Raw genomic sequence first — 24578 nt, forward strand, 5'->3', positions numbered from 1 at the left:
GAATAATCAGATGCTAAAAATAATTTCAGAGAGAGGGGAAAAATATTTCAGATAATCTTATTTCTTCTCCCCAAAAACCTTACACACATGTAAGGTGTTTTTATAATATTGAGATTTTGAAGGTGTTGTCTTTTTCTGGTATTCTACTATTATATATTGAAATTGAAGGAGATGGTATTATTGAAAACTGAAGTAATTGCAGGGACATATTAAACCAAAGGGGTGAACAAAAGAAGTTTAAAGTTTGTATGCTGAAATGAAAGATAAAGATAATGGTAAGACTTTATAGTGGGCATTTTTTCTTAAAATACATACCTCTACCCCAAATATTAATTTGGAAGCACGAGATAGGCAGGTCAGCCACCAATTCTTTAGTTAAAGGAAATGTGATTCTGTGTCGAATAAACTGGTGTTAGGGCCCCAGTGGTGTGTGTGTTCAGTGTGTGTGTTTCTGTGTATAGGGGTGTGCTTGTGATGAAAGAATGTTTTGAGTTGTTGCATAAAGGAATTTGATTTTGTGATTTTTAAAATGAATATTTATTTGGAGACCTCTTAGGGTAATGTAAAAGATGTATAATTTCCTGTGTTTAATGAAATCTATTGTCAATGTACTAAGAAATATTGGTTTACAACATCTTGAATACTTGATCATTGCAAATTCAGAAAAAAAGTTTTAAAAAAAAAGAATAAAATGTGTGTTGGATTGAAATTTGTTCGTCTCTTAAGATTTTGGGGGTTTGAAGAGATGAAGTAATGATGTCAATGTTTTCTCCCACTGTAAAGACACAGGGGCCTTCCCTGGTGGTCTAGTGGCTGGGACTCCATGCTCCCAATGCAGGGAACCCTAGTTCGATCCCTGGTTGGGGAACTAGATCCTGTGTGCCACAAGTAAGACCTGATACAGCCAAAAAAAAAAAAAAAGACACAGGGATTAGATGAGATTCAATGGGCTTCCACTTTCTCTGGAAAATGGCAGAAATGAACTCCTTACCTAACTGTTAACTTCCTCGAAGCCAAATATCCAATGTGTGAACTATTAGGACTAGTTTTTAGGAACCTGGTGGTAGCATATTTTCTACTGAGTCACTAAAGATAATAAGCATTTCATCTTTTATCTATTTAAATTCAAACAAAATTTGGGGTCACAGAACTGTGTGCCTTGAATATGGTTGGTGTTAGTCAAGATAGGCTATGTTATGCTTAAATAACATGCCAATCCCCAAATCTCAGTGGCTTCATAGCACAAAATTCATTTCTCATTTATAAGACACATCTATGTGGGTCTGTTCTAGAGTCCTACAGGGACCCAGCCTGACAGAGGCTCCCTCATCTTGCAGTTGCACAATTTGAAACTGTTAGAGATGGTTTTGGTTGTAGAGGCAAGGAAAAAAGCATAGAGAAAGGCAAAGGGACTTTTCTCTGTCTCAGACTGGAAGTGACACATTGTATTAGTCTGAAGTAGTGCCTCCTCCCTGCCTAACTGCTGGGATCCTGCAAGTGTTGGGGAGCAGGTAGCAGGCATTTGATGGATGTTATTCTTTGCCACAAAGTTGACCATGATAGGTTTAAGGGTATTTCCAAAGGAGTGCAACTCATGAGTCTGTTGTTATTTAGTTGCTAAGTTGTGTCCGACTGTTTTGCAACCCCAAGGACTGTAGCCCACCAGGCTCCTCTGTCCATGGTGTTTTCTAGGCAAGAATACTGGAGTGGGTGGCCATTTACTTCTTCATGGGATTTTTGAACCCAGCGGTCAAACCTAACGTCTCCTGCATTGCAGATGAATTCTTTACCACTGAGCCATCTGGGAAGCAGCTCATGAGTCTGAGAATTGATAAACCAAAGGACTGTATCAAGCATAAAAAAGAATGATTTCCAAAGGAGTAAATATCAAAGCTTGATCACCAAAGAAGTTAAAAGCTCCGTTTCCCTAGTCTCTACTGAATATCAAGCTAATCATTGCTCAGGGGGGCCAGGAGCTGGCCTGAGCCTAGAGGCAGAACTTGTGATCAGACTCCAACCCGCATGTGGAAAAAGCACTAGATTTTGAGGCCTTATCTGAAGGCCAACAGCATTTTCTAAGTGTACTGGCATCTCAAACTTTTGGGTGAGAGGCAGAAGGAGCTAAATGAGCCTTGGAAATAACAGCGTGACTCATGGACTGAGATGCAAAGTGGCTATATTTAGAACCCAGCTCCGGAGCACTCAGTAGGTGGAAAGCAGGACAATTGATTTCTATTTACTACTCCCTTGCACACCTAAACTAAAAGGTCACAGTGGCCCAAGATACATGGATAATTGGAGGGAGTCTGTGCTTCTGTACTGATTTCTGGGCAAAACTTTCTTTTCCTCCATGACTTTGTGCATTTAACAAAGGAGCCATTTATGCAAAGACCAAATGGTAACCCCTACCCAAGTGTACCATCTTCTCTTCAATTGTGTGTGTAATTTAAGCAAAAGGATTTTCCTTGAATCTCTTCAATAGCCCACACCTTCAAAGGAGAAGCAGAGCCGTTCTGGATATTGCACCATTTGAAATAGACACAGGAGAAAACAGTTTCTTTTTAAGGAGTGAAGACAGCAGAAATGTTTTGAATATGACCACTCATTTTGCTCCAGCCCTAGACTTGGTAAAACCTCAGCATTTTTAGAGCAGTTAAAAAGCATCCAGTTCGTTTTGGTCTTTTAAAAATTGCCCACTGGGCAGAGATGGCCTCCATAGCTTTGGTTTCTGGGAGCCAAAAACCATTTTTAATTATACAGAGTCATGGGGAAGCAAGGAGATCAATATTTGGGGCTCACTCTTGAATTTAAACATCAAAGTTTGATGCAATCCCTGCTCATAATACCAATATAAATCAGTAGAAAGCTAAACTGTTCTTTGGCCTGCTGGAATGGCTAAGATCCTAGGCACTGAAGAAAGAGCAAGCCTGCCATGGATCAAGTTGTTCTAGATGTTTTCTTAGAGAAATGGTAGAGCTGCTACTTTAGAAATCAATATAAAGGTCAGCTTTGCCAAGGGTCCAGGCCCTGGGACCCAGCAGAGGTCTTTAGTTGCAATAGAGTGACACCTAATGGTCATTATGGAAAACACAAGCTGTAATCTCTCGACCCGTCGGATTCCCTGGTTTGGACTTCCGGTGTTAAGTTGTGTCCAACTCTTCGTGACCCCACGGACTGCAGCACGCCAGCCTTCCCTGTCCTTCACTATCTCCCAGAGTTTGCTCAAACTCATGTCCATTGAGTCGGTGATGCTATCTAACCATCTTCATCTTCTGCCGCCCCCTTCTCCTGCCCTCAATCCTTCCCAGCAACAGCGTCTTTTCCAGTGAGTCATTTCTTTGCGTCAGGTGGTCAAAGTATAGGAGCTTTAGCTTCAGCTTCAGCATCAGTCCTTCCAATGAATATTCAGGGTTGATTTCCTTTAGGATTGACTGGTTTGATTTCTTTGTGGCTCAAGAGACTCAAGAGCCTTCTCCAGCACAGAATCTGCCTTCAGTAGGAGACCTGGGTTTGATCCCTGAGTCAGGAAGTTCCCCTTGAGGAGGAAATGGCAACACATTCCAGTATTCTTGCCTGGGAAATCCCATGGATACACTGAAGATTCTAAGGACACAAATGCTCTGTCTTACTGGAGAACAGAGGAACCAGAAATCAAATTGCCAACATCTGCTAGATCATCAAAAAACCAAGAGAGTTCCAGAAAAACATCTACTTCTGCTTTATTGACTATGCCAAAGCCTTTGACTGTGTGGATCACAACAAACTGGAAAATTCTTCAAGAAATGGGAATACCAGACCACCTGGTCTGCCTCCTGAGAAATTTATATGCAGGACAAGAAGCTATAGTTAGAACTGGACATGGACAACATACGGGTTGTAAATCGGGAAAGGAGTACGTCAGGGCTGTATATTATCACCCTGCTTAAATAACTTTATGCAGAGTACATCATGAAAGATGCTGGGCTGGATGAAGCACAAGCTGGAATCAAGATTGCTGGGAGAAATATCAATAACCTCAGACATGCAGATGACACCACCCTTATGGCAGAAAATGAAGAACTGAAGAGCCTCTTGATGAAAATGAAATAGGAGAGTGAAAAAGTTGGTTTAAAATTCAAAATTCAGAAAACTAAGATTATGGCATCTGGTCCCATCACTTCATGGCAAATAGATCAGAAAACAATGGAAACAGTGACAGACTTTATCTTGGGGGGCTTCAAAATCACTGAAGATGGTGACTGCAGCCACGAAATTAAAAGATGCTTGTTCCTTGGAAGAAAAGCTATGATCAACTTAGCATATTAAAAGGCAGAAACATTACTTTGCCAACAAAAGTCTGTCTAGTCAAACCTATGGTTTTTCCAGTAGTCATATATGGATGTGAGAGTTGGACTATAAAGAAAGCTGAGCGCCAAAGAATTGATGATTTTGAACTGTGGTGTTACAGAAGAGTCTTGAGAGTCCCTTGGACTGCAAGGAGATCAATCAAGTCAATCCTAAAGGAAATCAGTCCTGACTATTCATTGGAAGGACTGATGCTGAAGCTGAAACTCCAATACTTTGGCCACCTGATGCAAAGAACTGGCTCATTGGAAAAGACCCTGATGCTGGGAAAGATTGAAGGCAGGAGGAGAAGGGGACAACAGAGGATGAGATGGTTGGATGGCATCACCGACTCTATGGACATGAGTTTGAGTAAGCTCTGGGAGTTGGTGATGGACAGGGAAGCCTGGCGTGCTGCAATGCATGGGGTCACAAAAAGTTGGACATGACTGAGGGACTGAACTGACTGGAGAACAGTTTGAGCAAATTCCGGGAGATAGTGAAGGACAGAGAGGCCTGGCATGTTGCAGTCCACGGGGTCATGAAACAGTTGGACATAACTTAGCACCTGAACAACAACAACAACAGAGCTACCTAAGTCCAACCTAGGAACCAGAAGGGCCGAGATGTTGGAGAACTGTCCCAAGGAATTAGCTCTGTCTTTCTTGGGCGTGTTTTGGAAAAGCAGTCTACCTGCTAAGTGTCTGCCATCCTTGACTCAAACCTATTTTATAGTCAAAGAAGCTGTGTTAGGATGCTTAGTGACTTTTCCAAGCTCATGAAGAAAGTAAAAACTAGAGTTTGTGGCGAAGTTAAGTCTTCTCTAATTTCATGTCCGTCATTCTTTCCACTACTGACCAGATGGGGTCCCCACTGTGGCCTCTCTTTTCACTGATTTGGGGTGTGTGTGTGTCCCCCATGTGCGTTGAAATGGGGAAAGTGGACAGGGCTGGCCCCCACCTCTGCTAAATCTCTTCCTCTTCTAAATCCATGGGGAGCACACAGATGGGCATCAGCATACCCCTTCTGGGCATCAGCTTTGTCACAGATCACAGGAGACCCACCTGCCAGCAAATCTCTAGGGGCCTTTTGCGATCTGAATAGTTTCCCTCAGGCCCTTTACGCAGAGCAGCTACTTAAACAGAAGTAGGAATGGTTGTTAAACTACAGTGGAATTTCCTCCAGGATAGCAACATTTGGTTTATTCACACATTACAGGAAAGGAAGGAGGAAGAAGCCACAAGGATATGTCTTTGGACAGCACTATTACCTTGGATTCTTCTCTCATGAAATCGTAGTGTTAGGGACTGGACAGTGTCCCCTCAAAATTCATATATTGAAGCCTTAATCTCCTGTGTGACTGTGTCTGGAAAGAGGACTTTAAAGAGGTGAAATTAAATGAGGTCCTAATGGTGGAGCCCTGATCTTATGACTAGTGTTTTCATAAGAAAAAGACCACCCACCCTCCCGCCACTGCCCCCGTCAGGAAATGTACACACAGAGAAAAGGACACGTGAGGATACAGAAGACCGTGGTCCTCTGCCAGCCGAGGAGAGATGTCTCTGGGGAAACCATACCTGCTGATACCTTGGTCTTGGACTTCTAGCCTCCAGAAGTGACAAAATAAATTTCTGTTGTGTAAGCCACCCAGTCTGGTACTCTGTTACACAGCAAACAGATAAAGATGGTTTTGGGCTTCCCTGGTGGTTCAGCGGTAAAGAATCCACCTGCCAATGCAGGAGATGTGGGTTCAATCCCTGGAGGAGGGCATGGCATCCCACTCCAGTATTCTTGCCTGGAGAATTCCATGGACAGGAGCCTGGTGGGCTACAGTCCATGGGGTCATAAAGAGTTGGACACGACTGAAGCAACTGAGCACTCATGTACAGATGGTTTCCTTCATTATCCAGGGGTTGAACTGGCAGGTCCCAAAGTTCTTTGCTTTTTTTTTCTCCTTTACTATTAACATTCTGAGCTCTGGACATTTCATAGATTGTTAGCCTCTCTATCTGAAGGGGAGAAAGCTCCTCAGGAGATCTAGAGCAGGAGGAGGTATATGGAACTTGTCAATCATAAAACTTGAGGTCTTGGAAGGTGGTGAGGAATTCACCAAATTTCATGATCACCAAAGAATTCAAATTTCCTCCTGGGGGGAGGGGAGTGGTCTGTCCTCTTGCTTTTGAAAAACTCTATTTCTGCTGCCTAAGACTGGCTACATAATTTGCAGGTTCAGTGAAGAATGGGAAGTTCAAAGACTATTGAGAATTTCAAGATGGCAACAGTAGAGAATTCAGCCCAGCACTGGCCCCTTTGTAGGTGCCCAGGTTGCCTGCCCAGGGAAGCCGCCCCCTTCTGCCTCTGCTACACCCCTCCGGACATCAGTGAGGCAAATCCATGTTGAAATCATCAACTGGAGAATGTTCTATAACATACAGTGACTTTGGATCAATTTTCCAAATAAGGATAATGTTCAATCATATACATTGTGGGACTTCCCTGGTGGCCCAGTGGTTAAGGTTCTGGGCTCCCAATGCAGGGGGCACAGGTTCGATCCCTGGTCGGGGAACTAAGATCTCACAGGCCACAAGGTGTGGTCAAAAAAAAGTGAAAAAAGAAATTATGTATACTTAGATCAAGACTCCATTTTACTTGCAAGGGATGAGTGTACCACAGAAACTTGGTTAAGTTCATTTCTCTGAAACAGGTAAAGTTTAAACTCCTTTTATTTCAAGAAATAGTGCTTCTAGACTTTCCTGAAGCCAGAATTGTTCTATAAAAGTATCACAGAATATTACACAAGATTTTAAAAAACACAATATGCTTCCTAATAACTTGAAACCTTTTTTACAAAGCACATCATTCATGACCATAAATATGTTTCATCTGTCATTCAGCCGGTGACACACACATCTGATAAAGAGTTAATTTTAACATATGTACAGAGTCTATGATAAAGACAAAGTTATCAAAGATTCAACTCTAACATATTAGGTTTTCTTTAAAAGAGTTTACCTTAAACACATAAAGGTAACATAACTTACCTATGCATTTGATTATCTAAAAATAAAATGAAAATTGCCATTAAGCTAAAAAATACCTTCTTGGGAAGTTGGCTAGGACACTGCTAACTCTCAGTGAGGTAATAATCCTTTTGCTGGTACTGAAACATCTAAATAGGACGAATATTTTCAAGAACACAGAATTTCAAAAGCAGTTTTCACTTATGCCTTTAAAAAATCAGAACCTGGTGAAGGCCTTAAAAGTAACCATACAACACATATGGTGCATTTAAATTATGAAACATTCATGAGTTTGTGTTACTGAAAAAAAATTCCGTATATAAGTTCAAAACTAGATATATTTTCTCAACACTTAAGCTTATTAGCCAGGTCAAGAAAACAAAACCAAGATAAAAAAAAAGTCTTCAGTCCTTTTATCCTGTTAAGCAAATAATAAAAATTTAGCAGTTTTAAGCAGATGATGAACACTTTGAGGCTAGGAACAGAGAAAGCAGGCAATCTTTGTTTTGTTTATTTATTTATTTTTTACTGCCAACATCCTTAGCCATGCCTTTCTGCTAATCGATTTTAGCAAGTCAAGGTAAAACACATGCATTGTTTTCTGGCAAAAAGCGTATGCTGAACAATATGTGATGCTACTGTCTGTCATCCTGGGGTCCATTTTCCTCTGTCACACTGAGAGCAAGCAGTGAGACTGTGACAAGCCTGGGAAAAAAAATAAGACTAACCAAATAGACATGGCATTCCCATCTCAAAGTGCAAAAATCACTGAGTGAAAACGAGGGCACTGAAAGATTCCAGTGGTTAAAAATGAATCGAAACCACATTACGCATGCAGTGGAAAACAGACTGAAATTTCACCGAGGATGTCAAGTTTCAGAAACTCAGAAAGGCACAATTCTAGCCATCTTGATTGGATAACATTTGTATATGCACATCCCTAGAACTTTCAAAGGTTAATACTGTTTTAGTGCCCCCCAAACAAACAAAACCCCACAAATGCACCTTTCTTTCTATTCTTGACAAATAGTGACTTAGAAGACCAAGTCCCTAGGTGCATACCACTTGTGTCCGCACTGACTTCCACTGCACAGGTGTACCTGGGGCAGTTTGGAATGCTGGTTGTCGTGATCGCCTTTATTAGTTTACTAAGAACAAATTTTAAAAAAATACTGTGTTTAGGGTAAGGTCACATGACATCTAATCGGAGGAGAGTGGAAAGGAGGCACTGCCTTCTAGGCTCTGTAGGCTCCCGGTCCTGTGGTTCTTGTCCACTTGGTTTGACATCCTCTCTGTGATGCTGGAGGAAATAGGCGGCCCCCTAGTGGACTCCCTGATCACCAGATTTGTGGAGTTAACATCAGGATGCGCAGGAAGAAGCAGCCGATCTTCGGAAACATCTTCGTTTGGACGAGCATCCTGGGGACGGCCCTTCTGCTGCCTGAGTCTAGGCTGCACCAGCTCTGTCATGCCATCGCCGCTGAAATCAGTTTCAAGGTGATTGATCCCTTCATGCTCCATCCATTTGTCAGTTTTATGATTTCTCCAGTGTTCAGAATCCAAACGATGAACTTCAGGAATGTCGTTGTTCCATTCAAGTTGACTGTCTGGACTGAATGTTGGTTGGCTGGAATGCAGGGTGGGAAGGTCAGCCAGCAAGGTAAAAGGAGGCGCTTCCCCAACCCTACCCCTGGGGTCTTCATCCGTCTCTGCTTGGGCAGAGAGGTCGGCAGACACAGCCAGGAACCCATCACTTGGAGCACTTTTAGTCTCATTGGCTTGGTTTTGCTCATGGTGACTGTTTAGCAGTGCAAATACTCTATCTACATCCTTCAAGTAATTAGTCCAGTCAGCCAGACTAAGTCTATAGTTTTGTCTGTCCTTGTAGGCGTTTCCATTCATGCTGTATACATCCTCCGGGCCTTGCCAGTTGCTGTCTGCAGTGAAACTGGGCAGATTAACCTTCCCATCCATCCCATAACTGTCCTCTGTGAAGAGAGATGAAGGTGCATCATTAGTGAGAAAACATGTCCAACCTATTGAATAAGCAACTTGCATTGTTTTTGTGACACAAATCGATTTGAAATAAAACATGGAAAAGTATATGTCTCTAGAAATTTGTTATCAAGGACTGGCCTTAGGTTACAGAAGTGACTGAATGAGAATGAACTTTGGAAAGAAGGCTGAACAAGTGAGGAATTCTATGACAGGCTTGGTTGGTACTGGGACTACACTGGTATTATCTGTCGGGGGGCTTATGATTTACTCCTGGCTCTACTCAAGTCACTGATGTAACCAGGAAATCAAGTGTGTTAGTCTCTCTGAGTCTTGGTCCCTTATCTGCCATATATGGCTATGTGTTAAAACCTTTATTACATACAGAGCTGCTAGACGAATGATGTTTCAAAGTAATCTAATGTAATAGACAACACTTTGTAAGATATTTTTATTTTATTATTTTATACTCCCTGACAGTATAAAAACACATTTGAATGCAATTAAATATTTGCATTTATTTAACTTCAAATTAGACAGATCTGTTTCTTTGATTTTTTTTTTTCTCTAAAAATTCTATCCTTTCAAGAAACCAACCACTGAGTGGTTTTGCACAGCATTCAATGAATCCACCGGCTTTCTCGCTCTGATTTTTCTACATCATCAAAATGACTATAGTTCTGCAGAAAACAATGTCTTTTCCCTAGATGTGCCCAAGTACCACTTAAGAACAGGTGGCCTAGATGAAGGCAATGAACTACCTAGAAAGCAATACAGAGAATCCTAGAATCTTCAAATCACCTGTAAGTTAAAAAAAATAATTAATACCAAATGCTAGTAGAGCTGTGTGTCACACTTTGGGCACCAGCCCTGGGAAGACTATAGAAGAGAAATGAAGGAAGTGAGAATGGAGTCAAAAACAGAGTTGAAACCATTGCTGGGAAGAACATCAACCTGTAGTATAAAACTCTGTAGAGTCTTGGTAAATTGTGGTAGTGACAATGAAGAAAAGACTGAAGGGAGAATGAATGGAGATGTCAGTCTTGAAAGGCATCACTTTGGGGGGAAAAAGGATACAAAAGAAGAGAGAAATGGCCTTCAAAAACTTGGCGATAAAGGAAAAAAGAAGCCAAAAGGGTGACATTTCAGTCCTGTAATAAAAAAAGAGAAACAGACAAACTGGAGGACACACAACCTCTGACAACCCCATCCCCAAATAATAATACAATAGAAAGTAAAAAAAAAAAAGTATGCTTGGTGACACTGACAGAAAAGGATCTTCTTAAACTAGGCATGTTGGAAATACTTGAAGTCCCTGAAATTAATAAAAGCAGTCTAAATATAAACAAAATTATTACAAAAGAAAATAGAAAATAAGTATAAAAAGTCTACCATCTTATGAAAACGCCCCTGCCAAAATAAACTCGAAAGTGAAGAAAACCACAACATAACACTGTTAAGTAAATGAAATCTTCTCAATCAAGTATCTGAGGATGTGAAAGCCACCTTAGATCAAACATTGAAGTATGAACCAAGGATAGTATATCCAGCCAACCTCTCCTTTAAGTATCAAGGCTACAGGAAAACAGTTTCAAACATGGAAGAACGCAAAGAACATATGACACATCAGCTTATCTTGAACAGTCTCCTAGAGGGTGAGTTTCATTCAATCGAGAAATCACTGGGGAAACTTCAGCAAAAGGATGGGTGGTGAGCATTTAACATATTTATCAGATCCAGGAGTGAAACAAAATTAATAAGGCAAAGAACAGAAAAATGACATATCTAATTAATACATATTGATAATAAATCAAAACCCTGGTTCTTAAAAAAAAAAAGGATCCAAACAGTAACTAACTCACCTAATTATGAAAAAAGGGACCAATTTCAAATAGACAAAATAGAAAATGACAAGGGAGAAATAATGATTGAAATATACAAAATTTAAAAAGTAAACAAGTACTCTGCAGACATCAAAGCAAATCAATGGAAAAAACCTAGATGAAACACATAATTGTCTAGGAAAATATGTTTTATTGAAATTGATCCAATAGACGTAGAAAGTTTAAACAGAAGTCCCAAAGAAGGAAAATAAAGATTTATCACTTTTATATAATTATATAAGTTTATAAAAGCTACTTAATCAGTTTTATAAGAACTACACTACAAAGAAGCTTCCCTGATGGCTCAGCAGTAACGAATCCACCTGCCAATGCAGGAGACATGGGTTCAATCCCTGGGTTGCGAAGATCCTCTGGAGGTGGACATGGCAACCCACTCTAGTATTCTTGCCTGGAGAATTCTATGGACAGAGGAGCCTGGTGGGCTACAGTCCACCGGGTTGCAGAGAGCTGGACATGACTTAGCGACTAAAACAACATACAGCAAGAAGCAACAGGTCACTATAGTTTCACAGGAGAATTTTACCAAGCCTTCAAGGAAAAGAACATCTCAATGCTATACTAACTGTTCCAGAGCATAGAAGATCAAAGAAAACTTTGAAGCTCTTTCTACGAAGCAAGTCTAACCTTGTTCACTGTGGCAGGCAGAAGAGTGTACTCACCTTCCAAAGATGTCCACATCCTAACCCCCAGAAACTAGGTATTGTTGCCTTACATGCAAAAGGGACTATACAAATTCGAACTAAGTTATGGATTCTGAAGTGGGGAGGTTATTCTAGAGTAGCCAGGTGGGGCCAGTGTCATCCCAAAGGTCCTTTTTAGGAAAAGGAGGGCAAGCGAGTCAGAGAAAATGTGAAATCCCATGGACAGAGGAGCCTGGCAGGCTGCAGTACATGAGGTCACAAAGAATCTGACACAACTTAGCAACTAAACAACAACAACAGGCATGGGGTAATCATTAGTTGTGACAGTAATAGGAAACCAATACCTAAAAAGATAACATAGCATAAACACAAAGACAGTTTCAGACTGAATCATTTATAAGATGACACAAAAATCCTAAATAAAATATTGGTGAAGAGAATTCAATATTACATTAAGAAAATAAAATATGATGGTCTAGCAAAATTTATTCCAGAAATGGAAGGTTAGTTGGGCCACTCTTAGCAAATCTATTAATATAGTAGATCTAAAGAGAAAAATTATCTGAGTATCTCTATAAATGCTGAAAAGGTTTTTGACAACCTCAACATTCATTAAATACTAAAAACACTAAAAAATACTAAAAAAGAATTGATGGCTATTTCCCTAACATAACAAAAACATATATATCTTAGTCCTAAAGCCTGCTTCTCACTTCACTTCATGGAAAAGTCCTGAAATTACTTTCACTAAGAACAGGGACAAAGTAACATTGTACTGAAAATATTAGTTTATTCAATTAGATAAATCAATGAGACACATAAATTGGAAAACAAGCAAAGCTATCTCTGCAAATGTTTGACAGTATACCTGGGAAATCCAAGAGAATACATGACAAAGCTGACTGAAAAAAAATTTAAAAGGTAGCAGGTAGTAAAATTAATGTACAGAAACCATATACATAAACAATTATCAAGTAGATGTTTTAATGATGGATGAAAACTTTGCTTACGTAGTAACAAAAAAGATAAGGTGCTTATAAATACACTTAATAAGAAATGTGCAAAACCTTTAAGAAAATACTTTTTAAAAGCTCCTGAAAGACCCATAAATATACTTGACCAAATGTCCTGGAAAAATGTCCTTTGTTTGACAGAGCATCACAAAGATATAAATTCTTTTCAATGATCAATATTTTATAATAACTATAAATATAGTTATAGCTTCTAAAAATTGTGAATCACTATAAAGTATACCTGTAACTTATGTAATATTGTACATCAACTATATTTCAATAAAAATTAAAAAAAAAACCCTCTTCCTGACAATTCTTTCAGAAACCAGATAGAAAAATGGTCAAAGGCAGAACCAGATAATCCACAAAATATGCCAAATTTGCAGTTAGTGTGAGTTATCAATTCTGAAATTCCTCTCTGTACCGCAGCATTTAGAAAATGGCTGAATCCACTGAGGATAACAGGAACTGGGTTCCAGGGCCCACCTGTCGCCCCATAGTGCACTTCGGTGCAGGGTGCAAACCGGTTGCACAGCGCCACCCAGTGGCCCTGGTCCTGACTCACACCCTAACAGCCCTATCGCAGGTCCCCTTCATTGTCTTAGGAAGCCAACCTCACCTCCAGACCCTTTAACTTCAAACCCTGGTCTTGACTCGTCTCTTGGTTGAGTGCCTTAAAGAGTCCAACCGTACTAGCAAGGCAGCTTGAAAAGAAAATGGAGCCCTGAGATGTGACCGAGAGAAAAGAGCTTTCTTAGGGAAACACAGAAAGTCGCTCAGTCGTGTCTGACTCCTTGAGAACCCATGGACTGTAGCCCGCCAGGCTCCTCTTTCCATGGAATTCTCCAGGAAAGAATACTGGAGTGGGTCGCCATTTCCTTCTCCAGGGGATCTTCCCGACTTAGGGATTGAACCCAGGTCTCCTGCATAGACAGGCAGATTCTTTACTGTCTGAGCCACCAGAGAAGCTCAGGACAACATAGAGCAGGGCAGTAAAGGCTGCATTTTTTCCTTTTGATCTCAAGAGATTCCGGTGGTTCAGAGAATGCATTTGTGTACTGAACTCTGGGTTGCCAATGAGTGATGATGGAGATGGTGCTGGCTCTGATAAGATCTCTTTTTGTGTTTCTTATAAAATACAGTAGCATTCTTTTATCATTTACTATCCCCTTTCACATACCACTTTCTTCATGTGAATTTTTTGCACCCCCATATTATTATACCTGAGTAGTAATACCCATCATTCCTGGGGCTTGCTATATGTTAGGCTCTTTCTCAGTTTCTGACTAGTGAGACTGGGATTTGAACCCCGGCAGGCTGGCTTCAGCATCCGTGCTCTAACCACAATACTGCACAGCCTGTAACACACTGCTATGTCACCCGTAACTGTCTGCAAGGCATGCACTGTTGCCACAGGGACAAGTGAACCAAAATGAGCAAAAGGGGTTCCTTAAAAAACTGAAAGTAGAGCTACCATATAATCTAGCAATCTCACTCTTGAGCATATATCCAGAGAAAACTCTAATTTGAAAAAATAAATGCACCCCAATGTTCACAGCAACACTATTCACAATAATCAAGACATGGAAGTGATGGAAGTGTATATAGAGGAATGGAGAAAGAAGATGTACATATATACAATAGACTATTACTCAGTCATAAAAAAGAATGAAATAATGTCATTTGCAGCAACATGGATGGACCTAGAGATTATCATACTAAGTGAAAGAAATCAGAGAAAGTCAAATATCATACGATATCACTTATATGTGGAATCTAAAAAAGATACCAATAAACTTATTTACAAAACAGAAACAGACTCACAGACATAGAAAACAAAGTTATGGTTACCAAAGAGGAAAGAGAAAGGGGAGGATAAATTAGGAGTATGGGATTAACAGATATCTATATAATATAATATAATACAGAAAAACAACAAAGTCCTACTGTGTAGCACAGGGAACTATATTCAATATCTTATAATAACCTATAATAGGAAATAATCTGAAAAAGAATTGATATGATATGAAGCATAGCATAGAGCATAGCATGTTGTGCTCAGTTGTGTCCAACTCTTTGTGACCCCATGGACTGCAGCCTGTCAGGCTCCTCTGTCTGTGGGATTTTCCCGGAGTGGGTACCATTTCCTTCTCCAAGATATATGTATAAAACTGAATTGCTTTGTTGTACACCAGAAATTAATACAACATTGTGAACCAACTATACTTCAAGAAAATGAAAAAGTCGACTTTACATGTAAAAAAAGAAAAGCAAAAGCAATGTGAACAGGAGGTATGGTTGCTGAGGGTGGGCACAACGTGGCCTGCTGGCCTGCAGGGCACAGACAGAAGGGTCAGGAAGCAGCTGTGCCAGCATCAGGCTGCCAAGAACTGACCGTCTGGCCCACGCAGCCACAGACACACACCATGACTGCCAGAGAAGCTCATCAAAGGTCAGCAGCGTCAGTTTTCACAGGCAACGAGAAAAATAAACACCCCATTAACCTGTGGATCCTATTCTATTTTGCAACACAGAAATTATTACTTTCAACTCAAGCCAACAATTATTTCCTGAGTCATGGCGGCCACTTTACTGAACTGTATCCTTACTGTGAGCTTGTCCTAACCGGAAAATGAATAAGCAAAGCATTTCAGCTGCCTCTGCCTTATGCACCTACCACACCAAAAAGAACAACAACAAAAAAATTGAACTAGGGAACAGACTTTTTAAAGACCTTCTAAATATGTCTAAGGATTAACCCACAAAATTGAAGGCAGTTTAAAAACTCTTCTGTAGTCAGTCTTGTCCAAGATAATTGAAAGTGAAGTCGCTCAGTCGTGTCCGACTCTTTGCGACCCCATGGACTGTAGCCTACCAGGTTCCTCCATCCGTGGAATTTTCCAGGCAAGAATACTGGAGTGGGTTGCCATTTCCTTCTCCAGGAGATCTTCCCGACCCAGGAATTGAACCCGGGTCTCCCGCATTGTAGGCAGACGCTTTACCGTCTGAGCCACCAGGGTAGCTCTTGTCCAAGATACATCTTCTAAAATACTCTGCTGGATTTTCAAGTTCCAAATTCTTCAGGTATGTTTGTTATCAATTTATCAAAGGCTTTTGTAATCAAATTTCATGATTGAAAATGCACTTTAATTAGTTTTCTTCTTCTTTTTTTTCCTTCTAGTTTTTAGTGGCACTGCTTGGAATGTGGGATCTTAGTTCCCTGACCAGGGATGGAACCCATGCCCACTGCACTGGAAGTTCAGTGTCTTAACCACTGGACTGCCAGAGAAGTCACCTACTTAGTTTTCTTAAAAAAAAAAATCTTAAAGGATCGAAGCTTCCAAATTCCTGGGAGGATTAAGCACGGGTAAACTGGGACAGTAGTTTTTCCAACTTTTCTACATCTGCTGCCTGTCAATCCAACAGGATACAATGAACAGGGGAGGTTACATCAAACACTGCCTTTAAGTGTCCAGTGAGAACACAAGTGTGACAGGTTGATGCTTTCCTGTTTCATCATCTCCTGCCAATGGTGAGGATAGCAGCTGAAAGGTAGTTTGCATCATGGATTATGAAGTGGTAGAGTCTGAAAAAACAGTCATTTTGAGTTAAAGAGGATCCTTAAATTTGTCCATTTGTAAGGAATTTAGAAGGAAAAAAAAAAAGCAACAGGTAACATGAGATCACTGTGCACACACAATTTCGTGCCATGTTGCCAGGGAAGGGATGACATCAACAACTAAAGTCACCAAGGGCGTGCCAAAATGACCCCAGAAACGATAGATCTGGCCCCATTTGGTGGTGGTGGTGATGGTGATCAGGGCAGGGGGAGTCCCAGATGTGCGTGCTAAGTTGCTTCAGTTGCATCTGACTCTTCGTGACCCTATGGGCTGCAGCCTGCCAGGCTCCTCTGTCCATGGGATTCTCCAGGTAAGAATATTGGAGTGGATTGCCATGCCCTCATCTAGGGGATCTTCCTGACTCAGGAATCTAACCCCGAGTGTCCTGCATCTCCTGCACTGCAGGCCTGGAAAGCCCAAATCCCTTTAATCACGACTGGAATGGAGATAACATTCTTCATCTCAGAGCTATCGGGGGATGGCTTGTGAAGAACTCTTCCTCAGCTGCAACCAGACTTGTGTCTATACCTTTTACCTCTGTCATGAGAGAAATAAAAGAGGGCCAGACGGAACCTCCCTTGGCTGTAGAATTAAGTGCCTCATAAAATAACTGTAAAGTCAATGTCTAGTGTGAGGTCCGCTTAAAATGCCCAGTTTGAGAAATGTCTTAAAGGGACCCCTGGGAGGCAGGCAGATGAGTCCCAGTGTGTGAGATAGTATTACCTCGTCAGCCCACCCACGGCCCGCGGGAGACCAGCTTAGGAGGGGGTTTTTCTGTTCTGTCTTATGCATGGTGGGGGAGGGGACCCAGGGTGGGTGTGGGGGCAGAGTGAGGAAAGGGAAGAAAAAAGACAAGAGGGAAGAGAAAAAGAAGACAGAGAGAGACAGATCCTCAAAAGTCCAGGTTCCTTTGTCTTGTTTGATGCTTACACCTTCCCCACCATCACCCAGCTTCTCCTGGCACCAATAAACTGCCCTTTAAAAGAAGGGATCTGACAGCTTCCCTGGTGGCTCAGATGGTAAAGAATCTGCCTGCAATGTGAGAGACCTGGGTTCGATCCCTGGGTCTGGAAGATCCCCTGGAGAAGGGAATGGCAAGCCACCCCAGTATTCTTGCCTGGAGAATCCCATGGAAAGAGGAGCCTGGCAGGCTACAGTCCACAGGGTTGCAAAGAGTCAGACACGACTGAGTACAAGCACAAGCAAGCACAATATATATGCAGCTTGCCTGTGTTTAAAAAAAAAAGGAATCTGAGACCACAGCTCAGAAGGCCTGAGGGAGGGCGGGGCCACCAGCACATCCTGGAAGGGCAATATTCTTCGGTTTCTCCAAGACCAATATCAAAACGGGTGACACCAACGGAGTCCACGTTCCTTTGATTGAATCATTTCTCCCAAGAGGATTCATGAACTAAGGCTGTGCCTGTTTCCCCGCAGTAAGGTAGTAAGGACAGGTCCCTCCCGCCCCACACGGCATGCTTCTGACAGACCTGCCTGAGGTCTCAGCAGGGAGTAGAAGGTTATGAGCAAGGGCTGACCCAGTCACCAGGGGTTTGGGGTCCTCCCACCCGACCCCAGAGCACAGGAGGCAGGAGGGCTACCTGTGGGGGGGGGGGTGGGCGAGGCTAGAGGGAAATAAGAAGACTGGGCCCAGGGCTGGTCTTCAAGCTTTTGTGTGTTAGGCACTATTGTCTCCATGATGTGCTGAGACCTTCCTGCGAGTCTCGACTCTAGGTACACCGACCCCCACTTGCCCCCTTCACTCATCACCACCCTACAGAGCTTCTGAGCCCCAGCATGGCTGCTTTTATCACTACAACTAATTAAGGACCGTGAACAAGGAAGCGCCTTGTCTTTCCTCCAATGTCAGCTCTACCATACTCTTTACATTCCCATGATCCCTTTTGTGATACTGACGTCACATTTCATGAAATCTCTAACTCGTTGCCATGACGTCGCTCCAGCAAATCGATGTGTAAGAACCAGGAAAATAATTCTCCCTGCTTTTTCCCAGGGCTCCCAAAGATCATTCTGTTTTCTCCCCCTTCCCGTCATTCCATGCTGCCAAGCACCATCCAACAAGCACACAAGCACGAGTGAGTAAAGGCTCTGAGACACATCTGGTTGTGACAGTGAGTTGATTTCAAAGCGAAATGACAGATCTGTTCCCAATGACACAAGACGGTGGAAAGAGCTGTTAGAACATGCATGCACCCCAAGCTATGCTCTGAGCGACAAGGTGAGGGACGGAAATGAGTTAAAATGGCTCGATCATGCAATTACTGGGAAAGAAGCTGCCAGGGAGAATAAAAAAGTCTGAATACCTGTGCAGGTCATAGCTTCCTCCATCTTTATTTCCTGATATAGGAAAATATAAGAGTAATTTATGTTAGCTTTAGAACGCATAAGACCACCCACTCTGTCCTGTTTCATGCACAACCTCTAAATCCTAGAAAGAAACATATTGTGGGAAATACAGACAGCGCCAGAGTCCAACAGAGCTTTTCTGCTAGGTTCAAAATGAGGATGGAAAGCTATAAATAAAAAAAGGGTTTAAGATAAAACATACTGGAGTTTACATGAAAAACAGGTGGGGGTGAGACAGGAGAGTCCATTTCAAAGTAATAAGACGAGTACTTCCCAAAGTCCAAGTAAGTCTCAGGAATAGTTAACTTTCAGTGACTTTAGACCAAACACTTGGAAAAAAGGGCCAACAATCATCTCCCTTAGGAATTGTCTAGAAGTGGACAGGACTGCTTGAAGTGTAACAGCAAAAACAGGCTCCACCTGGCACATCACTCACCATTCAGAGGCTTGATCAGGTTTCACTAAGTAGAGCTGCCATGTCATCACCAATAAGAGTGCTGTGTGCTTCGGGGAACAGAGATCTGGGTGTCATATTTCTAATGCCTCTAATGGCTGTTCCAGTTTCCAGGCTGTAGGTTGTTTTTTTTTTTTCTTCTTCAGGATTTGAGGAAAAGGTCAACAGATAAACCAGCTATCTGAAAAGGTTTATGTTGAGTGGAGCTACTGACCAAAAGATCTGGACTCTCCTGGCTGGTGATGAATTCCACTAAGGCATGAATAGAGGGGTGGTGACTGACAGCTGTGATGGGATCGCCCACAGGATTTAGAATTTTCAAGCTGCGACTTGCAGCTTGAAAGCCTCTAGGACCCAAAACTGGTGGAAGTGACTGGTGACGATGCTGCCATTTCAGGATGCACGCTGGCTCCTCATCCCCATCAATCACATGGCCCAGGGAGCTGCCTGCTGTTATTGCTGCTGATGCTGCTGATGCCGGCTTACAAGGGACCCAGAGACACAGGCCCTTAAGGGCATTGAGAAAACCCAGCTGCCAATAGAAGATTCTTGCAAATTGCTCCTCACTGCCTATGGGTCCAGGCTTCCCAGGTGACACTAGTGGTAAAGAACTCCCCTGCCAATGCAGGAGGCGTTAAGAGACACAGGTTCAATCCCTGGGTCAGGAAGATCCCCTGGAGGAGGGCACAGTAACCCATTTCAGTATTGATGCCTGGAGAATCCTATGGACAGAGAAGCCTGGTGGGCTACAGTCCATGGGCTCTCAAAGAGTCGGACACAACTGAGGTGACTTAGCACATAGCACACGCCTATGTGTCAAACTCTTGGACCTTTTGGGGTTGACATGTTATGCCCTTGGCCAGCTCCAGCGCTTTCTCCTTCCTTCTATGGACAGCTGATATTTACATTTCTATAGGAATTATGAGAAAATCAGTATTCTCGTTAACCAGGAAAGAGCTGGGGCAGACACTGAAAAGAACTGCTCTCCAGGAGCCAAAGGAGAAATGAGTGAGTTTAGCACTGCAGACCAGGGAGGGAACTTCAGGCTGATTCCATGTCAGCCCTCTTAAACTTTCAGATCTCAAAACAACATCCTGCTCAAACATCTCTAGTTTCAGACAGGAAATACTGGCAAAAGAAATCTAATTCAGTGTGTCGTGGGCAGGTATCCAATTGGGTAAATTTCAAACTCTGGAAGGCAGAAATAGGGCATTGTGTGTTTCCGTCCCAATTCTCTTTAAAAAAAAAATGGATTTCCCAGTTGACCTAGAGTATCTCTTATGACTGTTGACAGCAATAACAAATAAAACCTCGCCGCTTTCATCTCATCTTCCAATGGATGCTTTCATCAGATATTGAGGTTTACTAAGAGAATGCATCTTTGGGAGAGATGGAATGAAACGCCCACCAAATCTTTAGGGGTATTAAATTTTTCATTAGCGCACCCAGAGCTAAATTTATTGAACAAAGTATATTTGGAATTGCCTGGAAAGTTTCCCCTGTAAGGGTCCCAAATGATATGCTTTCACGTCTTCTCTCCCCAGCTATATGTTTCAAAGGCAGAAAACTTGACCACAAAAAGAATTTTCCAGGTACTATAGGAAGAAAAAATTCTTTTTTTTCCTTACCAACTTCAAGGCCCTTGGGTCTTGGGTTGCACTGCTTATATCCTTGACAGCTCCTGAGTTCCATCAGCTGCAGGTGTAGCTGATTCAAAACGCCCCGTTCGACTGTGTGCACAGTGTTTGTGAGCTGTGGATGAAGAGGCCAGGACAATAGCTTTAAGCTCATGTTCTCCTTATTCCATTTTCAATAGCTTCACAAAATGAGAACATATTGACTTACTTGATAAGGATCCGTATTCATATCAAAATACTCCAAAAAGCCAGTGGCAAACTCGCAGAATAGAAAATTATGTGTCTCATTAACTGTCCGCAAACACCAGTAGGTGTTATTGTTAGAGCTCGTGCAAGCACAGAAAGATCCCACTGTTGGTAAGAAAGAAAACAAAGGGAAGAGAGTGAGACAAGGTGGCAACCTAGCTATTTCAACATTTCCTTGTCTTCACATCGTAAAGTTCATATTTTCTCTCTTGCAAATACTGTGTGGGTGGATGTTAAAAGTACTATATTCCGCCCCCCCCATACAAATTTGCTGTGAGATTAGGTGAAGATGGAAAAAACAGTGGTGACTCATGAAGGTGAAGTTTCAGGCCTGTTCGTCCGCTCTCCCCTAAGTTCTGCTGGGTATTGATCTCTAAAACTGAGTGATGAGTGGAGAGAAGGAAGGAAAGTATCAGAACTCCTATTTATGGTTGTTGTAATTTTTTATAAAAATGAAAAAAAAAAAAGATTACTTAATAAAAAGATGGACCCGGGGCCTTAGCTTGTTTTGAATGGCAGATGGTCGAGTGTTACAAATGGGCCCTGGAAACAGAGGGGATTCTGCAGTGTAGACGGGCTTGGAGAAGGCTTTAATCCAGCTCAGAGGATTTAAGAATGTCAAAATTTGTGATGCCACAGACTCTCCACAACACTTGAACATGAGGTGGACAGTTACCATGAACATCTTTTGTACCATGCAGAGGTTCACTGGTTAATTTGTAGAACGTATGTCAAAGAGCTGTCAAATTAAAGCTGCTACTGTGTGTACATGTCCATCCCAAACTCCCTAACTCCCCCTGCCCTTCCCCCCTGACAACTATAAGTTCATCCTTTAAGTTCTGTGAGTCTGCTTCTGTTTTGTAAGTCATTGTGCATGCGTGCTCAGTCATGTCTGACTCTTAACCTCCCTGTAGCCCAGCAAACTCCTATGTCTGTGGATTTCCCGGGCAAGAATACTGGAGTGGGTTGCCATTTCCTACTCCAGCGGATCTTCCTGACCCAGGGGTTGAACCCAAGTCTACTGCATCTCCTGTATTGCAGGTGGATTCTTTACCACTAAGCCACCTGGTAAGCCCATGTAAATGTAAGTGCAAACACAGACACTGAAATCAAGACGCATGAAAACAGAAAGATAAAACAAAAATGGTCATAAGATAGGCCCTAGGTCTCCCTAAGAATGGTCTGTGGGTTCCTTGAAGTCTCCAAATTCAGTTTGAGAAGCACTGACCAGGCAGGCCTATTGCGATCCTTTCAACTAGAAGATTTGGTGTTTTAGCTACTCCGTGGGCTGGCAGGCCTTCAAGCAAAAAGCTGGTATTGAAGGGGACTGAGAATAAATCCGAAAGACTCCCTGCATTCAAGGAGTTTTACTTCCTCTCGTGATATGCAGAATGTGTTCTTGAAGAAACCAGAAATGAAGTATACTTGGGGTAAAAGTGTTCATCCGTTTATTCAGCTACTTAGTGATGGAGCAGTCTTGCTGGGCCAGAAGTCCGTCAAGGGCCGGGGACCGTGTGAAATATAATTGGGAGAAAAACCCATGGAGAGCTTGGCATTTTTAAACAAAAGACCAAACTAAAAATGTCTAAAGAAAAAAAGTAATTTAGGGACAAAAATGATCCTAGTTGTCGGTACAGAAAAATGATATGATACTTTAATCTAGAATCTTTCTAGATTCCTGGATTCCAGCTGCTGAATTCCTTAGTCTAAGTAACTGGGTGAGCTGCTGGCTGTCCACACGGTGGCAGGAAGCAGCATTTTTCCTTTTTTTGGCAGCACTGTGCAGCCTGTGGGCTTCCCAGGTGGTGCTAGTCGTAAAGAACCCGCCTGTCAATGCAGGAGACATAAGAGATGCAGCTTCGAGCCCTGGGTTGAGAAGATCTCCTGGAGGAGGGGATGGCCACCCACTCCAGTATTCTTGCCTGGAGAATTCCATGGACAGAGGAGCCTGGAGGGCTACAGTCCACAGGGTCACAAGGAGTCAGACATGCCTGAAGTGACTTAGCATGCAGGTGTGCATGCTTAGTGTGTGGGACATTAGTTTCCTGACTCGGGATCGAACCCTGGTGCCCCTGCATTCGAAGGGCAGAGTCTTAACCACTGGACCACCAGGGAAGTCCAGGAAGTAGCACTTAGATGGAGCGACTCACGGTTCCAGAACGGGGCCGTCTGCCAGTGGCTGTTGTCGTGTGTGAAGCACGTGAGGCCGGGGAGGCTGCACTCCTCGCCCTTGCGCTGCCTCTTCTTCTCCTTCCTCTCTTTCTTCCTCCTGCGGTTCTCCTTGTAAAGCTGCAGTTTGCTGTCTACTTCTTGAGCGGCTTCTCTATTTCAACAGAAGGGACGTTTAAATGATCAGAAAGCACTTTCTCAAGTAAAAACAGGATTGTTGCTGTGAGTCTCACACACATATTCAGGCACAAGATAACAGACATACAATAATAGATGGTCTTAAATTTTCAGGGCTTCTCTGGTGGCTCAGACGGTAAAGAATCCTCTTGCGATGTGGGAGACCTAGATTTGATCCCTGGGTCGAGAAGATCCCCTGGAGAAGGGAATGGCAACCCACTCCAGTATTCTTGCCTGGAGAATCCCATGGACAGAGGAGCCTGCTGGACTACAGTCCATGAGGTTGCAAAGAGTCAGACACAACTGAGCGACTTTCATTTTAAGTTTTCAGAGGGCCTCAAAGCACGGAATATAATCAGTGATACTGAAGACAAACTTATTAAGTGACAACACCCTTAGAATTTCACTATTTCAACAGGATCAACTTTCTCTTCCTTACTGAATGCAAACGTTGATGGAAATAAATGTCAATGTGAATCAAAAGATTCCGCTAGCCATGCCCTTTGGACAAGTGGCTCAACCTCCTGGCAGCTCAGTATCTATCAGCCATGAAATCAATGATTGGTTGGATTAGATAACTTGAATTAGGTTTCTAGAATTCTATTGACAAATCCTACAAAACAGGCTTGGAAAGAATTTTTTTAAAAAGTGTTTTTACTTTTTTGATTTTTCCATGAAGGGTTCAAATTTTGTTGAGGCTCAAATATTAAATTCCTCTTATATGCTAATTTTACTATTATTTTTAAAAGGTGTTGATTTCTTCCAGCTTTCAGAATTCAACACAATTGCAGGCTGCTCTACAGAACACAGGGACTGTTGGGAGCCAGTCTGGAACTACTGCCGGATGACATAGTCACGGCAACAATCAAGAAGAAACTGCAAAGTGGTTTCTCTCCAGGATCGGAACCTTCACTCCTTCCTGTTTCTATGCTTCTGTTGTGGCTAGCTGTGTTTCTTTCTTTCTGTTGGGAGCCGTTCTGGATCTACTGCCGGATGACAAAGTCATGGCACC

At 42.3% G+C, this 24578-nt stretch overlaps 1 protein-coding gene across 9 annotated transcripts in view; it reads right to left on the minus strand.

The window, feature by feature from the left end:
• Positions 1-24578, minus strand: part of SULF1 (sulfatase 1) — a 211122-nt gene that overhangs the window by 17904 nt on the left and 168640 nt on the right. For 3 of the 9 annotated variants that reach the window (XM_081501820.1, XM_081501817.1, XM_081501818.1), the window contains exons 18-22: positions 23371-23543; positions 21183-21325; positions 20966-21089; positions 18841-18874; positions 7029-9331 (exon numbers count right to left, since the gene is read on the minus strand). In XM_081501820.1, coding sequence (XP_081357946.1) covers positions 9301-9331; positions 18841-18874; positions 20966-21089; positions 21183-21325; positions 23371-23543 — 505 coding nt within the window. In that variant the 3' untranslated portion in view covers positions 7029-9300. Of the gene's footprint in view, positions 1-7028; positions 9332-18773; positions 18875-19449; positions 21090-21182; positions 21326-23370; positions 23544-24578 lie in introns of those variants that run through there. The other 6 variants (XM_081501812.1, XM_081501811.1, XM_081501814.1 and 3 more) reach the window with 4 other exon arrangements.

The sequence above is a fragment of the Giraffa tippelskirchi genome, chromosome 6 (genome assembly GCF_054371585.1).
Source record: "Giraffa tippelskirchi isolate mGirTip1 chromosome 6, T2T-mGirTip1v1.2.pri, whole genome shotgun sequence".
NCBI classification, from domain to species: domain Eukaryota; kingdom Metazoa; phylum Chordata; class Mammalia; order Artiodactyla; family Giraffidae; genus Giraffa; species Giraffa tippelskirchi.